Raw genomic sequence first — 8645 nt, 5'->3', positions numbered from 1 at the left:
ACGTAGTTTTGTCCACAAGTAATAACATAGTTACTAATTCTTTTCACATGGGTCAATTCTATCTAATACTATAAAACATTCATTAATCTTTAATAAAATAAATGATTTAGTTGATATATATATATATATATATGTATACATATACATATGTATATGTGTGTGTATATATTATCATTCTTTTCTAAGGGTATGGTCGAGTAGTTTTCAAGCAGTTTTATTTGATTAATCAGTTAGATTTAAATCTAATGAGAGATAAGAGATTAAAAAATAAATTAGATCTTTGATCACCTCTTACCTTTTATTAAAAAAGTAAACAAATTAAAAAATATATAAATTATCATCTTGACTTATGCATGAACATTAAAATATGTAATATAGGAATAATTTCTAATTAGATATCTCTAATTATAATAAAGTCAAGACCTTGTAATTGAATAATTTTCTATATATATATATATTTCCATGATATTTTCAATCAGTATTAGATCAAGATATGGCTTTACTATTTTTTTCAATAACATTTTCAATCACTATTAGATCAAAATGTAGCTATCATTATTTTTTAAATTATCCCTAATCTTGATCTAATGGGTAAGAAGCAAAATCTCACTTTTAACAATATTTTCATTGTAGACAACCTGACACAAAAAGAAATTTAATCTGAATACCTGGGCTGTCATCAAATTGCCAAAAGCATGATGCTTACAAGTTAAGTTTTCTTGTTTGTCATCAAGCTTAGATAATATATGAGTTCAATGGAAGATTAACTTGGAACTAGTAGCACAGTAAACAATATACACCCTCTTAAACTCCTAATTGCATGATATTTAGTGAAGTTCTATAACTAAATAACAATGACAGTCATAATTATGTACCAATACATAAATAAATAAATAAAGGTAACATCAAACAAAGATGGAGGATCACAACTCTAAACTAATCATAAGCAAAAACTTGAAGACAAACACACCAAAGAAACTTCAAACAGGGCAATTTCAAGTTGATATTAAATGCTTAGCTGAGATAATACACTATTGGTGCGTTTGGCACAATATATTGTATTATTTTAATACTGGTATACTATATTATCATGTATTGTATTAATATTGTATTATAACAATACTATATAATGTTTGGTGCTACACTGTATTGTATTAATTTTTAATTCTAATATGTTTGGTGCTCCAGTGTATTATATTAATTTTTTTTATGATTATTTAAAATTATATATTTGAAAAACAATATTAATTAATGCTTAGAAAAATGCTAAATATAAAAATTTTAAATTTTAAAGTTTTTATATTATTTTTTAGTATAAATTAAAAAAATTATAATTTAAAACAACAAATTCAAAAATTTTAGATCTTATACCACTTATTTTTTAGCATTTCCCAAATATATCACAGAGTTCCCAAATATATCACGGACGGAAGCCATTCATTCACTAATTCATTGGGAGATTTTTTTTTTAAGTAATACTATAATGTTCCACAAATTATGTCAACCATATGTCTTGAATTTTAGCCAACCGACCCTCAGAAAAAAAAAAAAAAAAAAAAAGCTTTACTGTTTTGGATTCCAAAATGCAATCTCTGCATCATTATGTAAGTACAGAGCCATTTAGGTAGTAGCCTTGCAGGGCCACTAATCGAGCATAAAAAATACAAAAGCGCCATCATCGCCCTGCAACCCACGATGGCTCATCTTCATCACAATCCTAAAGGGTTTGAACGGTAATTTGGCAGCAACTTTCCCTTCGAGAGGTTGGAACACGATGAATAGAATGACGGTGATAACGGCGTCAGATTTGAACCTGAACAAGGACAAATTGCGATTGGATTTTCGATTTTCATGGTCTTGAGTTTCTTGGAGGCTTTGTCGATGGAGGATTCGAGGGATTTTAAGAGTTAATGGAAGTCATGGAAATTGATTTGCAAATAACGGCTGTGCAAAACGAGTTTAGTTGCAAAACCGCCTAAACTCGACTCCCACACGGGTTTAAATTTTGTGGGTTTGACCGCATAAACTAAACGTTTGACCACATTACAATACTATACATGATAATTGCCAAACATAGTATTATAACACTCTAATACTATTAGGGGTTCTAATACCTAAGGAGCACCAAACGTGCCCTATAATTACAAATTCAACAATTCCTCCTAATCCCTTTTTCTACAAAACACAGCTAAAATAATATAACTAGAAAATGGAAACAGCAATCATCAAGCAGTCTAATTCGAGGCCATCTGTGTAACTATTATACATCCACTAATTACAAAAACTTGTTACATATAATGCTAATGTAGTGACTATGGTTCTATTTGAAGTTGAGGTGTTGTACCTTTTAAGGTATAGCTGCTGTGAAAAAAAAGTTATAACTATAAAACAAAAATTAATAATATATAATAAATATAAATTTTAAATAATAATTTTGACAAAATTATTAAAGATATAATAAATTTTCTACTATTCAAGTAAAAAAATCATATCAACATAATTTGCAAGTTACAGTAATTAGTGTTTACTAAATACTTTAATGTTGTATCTTTTAAGTTACAACTGCCCATCCTCACTTTCAAACGCACTCTGTGTATTATTAACTATTATTCCACAACAACAAACTTCCTTGATTGAAAAGGTAAAATCCCCTTTGTCAATGACTTTGTCAATTTAGTACAAATAACGTAGCTTAGCAGCGGCCATTGATGCATGTGTGAACCGATAGTAAAGATAATGGAGTAATAAACAGTTATTTCTTTTAATCTTCTATCTTTTTTCCTTTTTCCCTTGTTTGCCCTTTTAAGCTTAGTGATTTTGCATTGGTGATTTTTGTTTATCACGCAATTATCCCCATTAAGCTCAGTGTTTTTGCGTGATTATTGTTTCTCACACCATTTGCCTTCAAATAATTAAACGACATTGGTTCAGATTAATTAAACGACATCGCTTCAGATAATTATATATCTGGAGTTTGCAATGTAAGTGCTTTGTTGTGGTGAAGTAGTATAAATTGCAAGTTTTTTAAATATTCAATTATTTGTCCACTCGTGGAAAATTATCAATTTGTCATTTACCATCAAATCCAACCACCTTTGTCTTGTAACCATAACACGAATCTTTGCATATATTATCTTAGCAAATCTAAAATAAATGTTATATTGGGTGTGTGACGTCGCGCACTAGATCAACTCTCTATTCTTATATATATATATAATATTTTATTATATACATATATGTACACCTGAATAAATTTAAAAAAAAATGAAATTACCCAAGAAAAAAAAACTCTACTGCCATATGGATATGGCTATATGAATGGAAGAAATATAATTCATAATTGAAGGTTGAAAACATTGATACTCATGAAACATCACTTACACAATTAATCAATATTATGATAAGTTGTCAAAAGAGGCAACCTCACAGTCACGCAGTTAGGAGAGAATATATGCAAATAGCATGGCTGCTGCTCTCATCCACAAATTTTTAGTGAATTAAATGTCCATTTTCTTCATATTCATGGAGAAGAAATAGGAAAATGTAACGTATAGTTAATGGGGATGGAATACTAACTCAACATGCGAGAATCTACCATTTGATGAGTCTAATCGAATTCCATCAATGAGATTCACAAATTAATCATTATCATTTTAAGAAAGTGGTAGTATGTGCTTTCCATACTTTGTAGTTTAATTAATGGTCCATTTAGCTCGGTGTCGTAAGTATGATACAATAGCTAGCTGTTTGATTCGATTTTTTATCCGAGTCCTCGACTATTAAAAGAAACTTTATTGATTAAGTGTGAATTTGGGTAGTTGCGCTGTCAAACACACCCTAAGTTCTAATGACAAAAGGGACAAGTGGTAAAGGGTACGTTAATCGTGTGGGAAATTTTTAATTTATCCCCCAATGTAATGATAATCTTCAATTTATCTTTTTAGGAGAACTTTAATTTAATCTCATTTTCATTCAGAACATGATGACAAATAGGGGCACATTGATAAATTTTTTTTTCAATTTTTTTAACAGAAATAGATCAATTGATGCTTTCACACTTTTAAAGAATAAATTAAATATTATTAATTTAAGTAGGAATAAATTCAAGTTAACCATATTAACTTTAAAAAGCACAATTTATATAAATCAACTTTATATTGAAACAAAGTAATCGATATTATGAATCAACGTTTATATTAAAGCAAACTATATCTTTTTTTTTTTTTTTTTTTTAAATCATGCAATTCTTAGATCTCGGTGGGATTTTGTCAATATAATTACTTTTGCAGCGTAGTCACTTTGAAACCTGAAAACGAGCTCAAAACTTAGTGACCGACATGACATTCATCTGGAAATAGAAAAGACATGTCCTATTCAACCTTTTAGCAGAAGATGACATGAGGAAACTGTCATCTACAGCAGCTAAAGTGACAAACAGAAACAAATCAGATCAAAACGGAAGCTTTTAGAGTCGTTTTTGACATACAATTGAGTAGGCACACGTTTGGCACGTGTGGGAGTCTGTTGGAGGCAGTTATTTTGAGCGGGAAATATCATGGCAACATGCTGATCTTCCCAAACTGCCCTTATAAGGGTGATTATTAACAGCCTACAATCTCAGATGTTATCAAGGAGAGAGAGGGTTGTACAGAGAGAGAGAGAGAGAAAGAGTTAACCTTCTTGAATTCTCTTAGACTTACTCTGTAACCATGAAACATTTTCTCTTTGATTAGTGAAAGCATTAGACTTGATTTCTTGGTGGATATATGCACCTCTTGTTACGAAGCACAAAGGGGTTGTTTCCATTTTCATTTTTATAGTCCAAGTGTAATACATGTTTGGTGGACCTGAATCAAGAAACAAATAAACAAATAAAATAAGATTCAACACAGTAATATGAAAACCGAGAACGAGTTATATACGTTTTGGGCGAATTACGAAACAAACTTTAAAATATATTATAAAACAAAATTTTAAACGTTCCCAAAACACTTCCACTTCTTTTCTCTCCTAAAACAAAACCTTATCTGTAAACTGATCTTCTCTTCTCTCTCCATTAGATCTAAGCTCACAACTCTCGTTCATGGCTTTTGCTCTTCTTTTTCAACAAATATTCACCATCACTGAATATTGAATAAGCTCTTTGTTACTGCTTTCTCTCTCGGTTGCTGCCGCTCCTCTCTCTTTCTCTCTGCTGCTGCTGCTGCTGTTCTATTTGCCATTGCTGTTGTTCTATCTCTGCTCCTGCTGCTCTCACTCTCTTCTACTGCTGCTCTCTCTGTTGTTATGGCACTGTCTCAACTGCTGCTGCCACTACTTTGTAATTCGTGATGTTTATCATGTAATTCAATAATTATTTTATTTAAATTGTTGTAATATCATCTTAGTTATAGTTTAAAAAAAATGACAATGTAACTTTTTTTTTCAATAATGCTAATACTAAGTTAATTATGGTACTTTTGTCTATATATTTTTATGATTTAATAATGGAATAATTGTTTAATTTTAAATTATTTGTTTAGTGAATTATTGCTTAATTGTTCAATAAATTATTTGTTTAGTTAATGGAGATTAAATAAAAAAATCATAGTATTTTTAAAATATGAAATATTTAATAAAAATTATTTTTGAAAATAGTACTACCGAACACATATTTACTATTTTTATCATTATCAATTGTATCTATCGAACACATATTATTGTTTTCAGTTTTAAAATGAAGAATATAGAAAATGATACCAGACACATACTTAAATTCGAAAGACAACAACTATAAAACACCATTTTCATTCTTATTTTTATTTTCAGAAAATAATAATTTAGAAACAATACCAAACATGCCCTAATTGCTTTATTTTTTTGGTTCTGTTTTTTCTCTGATTTCTTATTGTTCTTGATTCAATTTCTTTGTTCTTTTGTTTTGATTGATTCTTGGGTGCTTAGCTTGTTTCTTTGAGTGATTAGAATTCATTGTGTTAGGCTTTCAATTTCAACAAATGTCTACACTATACATGGCACAGCGTCATCGAGAGCTTAGGGATAACAACCAATGAGATCATATCCTTTCAACTTCAATATCTCAATCTCTCTGATTCTCTCTTTTATTTTTTTTTTCCCTTGCATACATATAAAAAACAGAAAGCAAGAACATGCAAGTAAAATCCATCATAGCCGTAATAGAGTTCAGAAATTTGCATGATTTATTGAGACAAAATATGGCGAAAAAAAAAAGATTAAGGAATTAAGAGAAAAAATTAAAATTTAATAACTGGTCCACTCCATTTGTCAACCCTAGGGCTAGTATAGCTATTGCTTAAAATTAATTAATGCTATTATTGCTGATAAATTACACGATTTATTGAGAGAAAAATATGGGAAAATAGATTAAGGAATAAAGAGAAATTACTTAATTAATTAAAATAATTGTTGTAAAAAATGTATTCTTTTTTTTAAAAAATAAATAAATTTCTTGTAATTAAAATGATTATACTTAAAACCTCACGACATTTTCAAAAAAATTCATTCAAGATCTCAAAAACGAAAAAAAAAATAGAGAACAAGAAGTAAAGGCTCATACTTTTGGTTTAGTTATAAGTCAAATCAGGTCCTAAAATCAATCAACTGTGTATTTTGAATTCTCGTGAAAGGATAACTTGTTTCTAAATTCCTATTACCCATTTTGTACCTCACTTGAAATCTAAATTAACCAAGTCTAACTTAAGGGGAAATGGTACAACCACTTTGAAGCTAATTGATTTTTCTACAAGTTACAAACATAAACAATAACCTAAGTTCAATAATTTCAGTAAAGAAATCTAATAACCCTAATAATCAATATCACGTTCGAGAAATTGTTTGACCAAAAAACTTAAGTTTATCTCTTGATTAAAAATGTTTAAAACTAAATTGGTTGTTTAGATAGTACCAAGAAAGGCAAAAGTTTGAACAATCATCAAATGTTTTTAAACCAGGGGAAATGATACTTTAGCTGGAACAATAACGTAGGGGTGAAGGAAATGTCGGGGCTCTTTTAACCAACGAATGGTGGTTTTATTGACAATAAAAATTATTACAAGGGAGTTAATTGCAATATTTCAATCAGAAGACAAAAAGGACGCAATCTCATCAACAATACAAACACCCTTAGCCCTCTTGTCGATTGCCACGTACTCTTGTCCCTCGTACTCAGTGTACTCGTTCATCCCAACTTTCCCTTTCTTTTCCCACAACCCCTCCCCGAAACTCCTATTCGCAAAATACCCCTCCGCCTCCACGGCAGCTACCGAAACGGCACCGTTTCCGTCATTTCCTTCGCGTCCGCCCTCAGCAAGCCGAATGGGGAGCCTCTCGTAGTGACCGAACCGGGTGCCCTCCAACTCGTCCAAACGCGCGAGTCCCTGAGTCGACACGGAGTACAACTCGCCCTTGACTCGGTTGCCGGACCCCGGGAGGTTGATGAGATAAGGGATGTTGTAGGGCCCGCAGACGAGTGGGTACGATTCGTGGGTGCAGTATGGACCCAGAAAAACGGCGGCGTTTTGATCCATCAGCTGTTGCATTAGATAGTGATTGGGGAATCCTCTTTTCAGCGTGCCATATGAGAAGATTAAGTGGGTTTGTTGTTTCGATTCATTGCTGTTAATATTATCATCACTCATGGTCAGCGATGATAACACGCAGATGGAGATGGGGATTAGCAAAAACAAAATGTTGTTGACTCTTGGAACTAAGCTAAGGCAATGGTAAGTCCCACAAATAATTTGGGTAATGAACTCTCAATTTCACTGGCCCAATCAGAGATTTAAATTGGGCCTAAGTTTTCTAAATGACAAAGTACTGTTTGGTCCCAATTAGAGATCGCAAATCATTAGATTGATCCATTCATGTCGAAATTTTTAGTAGTGATGGGATTCTTCTCATTAATTTTAGAGTGGGATTATTAGCACCCCTCTAAATACCTCTTAATACTCATTTTCTTTATTAATCTTATTAAAATATTTAAAAAAATTATAGCATTCTTTTAACACCTCTTTCAATGACAAAAATATCCTTAATTAAAAATTATTAGTGTAAACTCATTCTTTAAAAATTATTATTGTAAACTCATTCTTTAAAAATTATTAGTGTAAACTCATTCTTTAATTTTTATTATTAAACTCCATTTCAACAAAAGTGTTTCTTACATTCAAAAGAAAAAAACAACGGTTTCTTCTCTCCATTGTAGCCACATGTAGTAATAAATTCTTTTGTTTATATATTTTATTTGGACATAAGAACTTGAGTAATAAACAAGTTGCAAAGAGCTGTTCTTCATTATAGTATGAAATTTCAGAGGTTTCAATCTTAATTTGCTACTTGCCTTCGCCTTCCTTAGCTACTTTCACTATCTTAAGAAATATGAAAATTAATTTTAGATGAAGGGAAATTTTGAAATGTGAGATGTTGTAATACATGTTTTTGCACAAAATGAACTAGTTGCATTTGGAAATACCTTTTCAATGGCATTCATTAGAGCTAATTTATTTTGATGAGATGGACATGGACCGGATTGGATTTAGAGGAGTGTATGGTGGGATAGGGTCATTAATGAAGTTGGCTATGCCCAGCTGCTTGGGAATTTGTTTATAGTGGTGGTGGAATGAGAT

The 8645-nt window shown here is 30.9% G+C and overlaps 1 protein-coding gene across 1 annotated transcript; it reads right to left on the bottom strand.

Moving 5' to 3' along the window:
• Positions 1–6993: 6993 nt before the first annotated feature.
• LOC18045950 (putative gamma-glutamylcyclotransferase At3g02910) lies at positions 6994–7732 on the bottom strand. The gene has a single exon (XM_006441623.2). It carries the CDS (start codon positions 7656–7658, stop codon positions 7095–7097), a length of 564 nt encoding a protein of 187 aa, XP_006441686.1. The 5' UTR covers positions 7659–7732; the 3' UTR covers positions 6994–7094.
• Positions 7733–8645: the final 913 nt, after the last annotated feature.

The sequence above is a fragment of the Citrus clementina genome, unplaced genomic scaffold (genome assembly GCF_000493195.1).
Source record: "Citrus clementina cultivar Clemenules unplaced genomic scaffold, Citrus_clementina_v1.0 scaffold_3, whole genome shotgun sequence".
NCBI lineage: Eukaryota > Viridiplantae > Streptophyta > Magnoliopsida > Sapindales > Rutaceae > Citrus > Citrus x clementina.
This window is presented reverse-complemented; position numbering and strand designations above follow the sequence as displayed.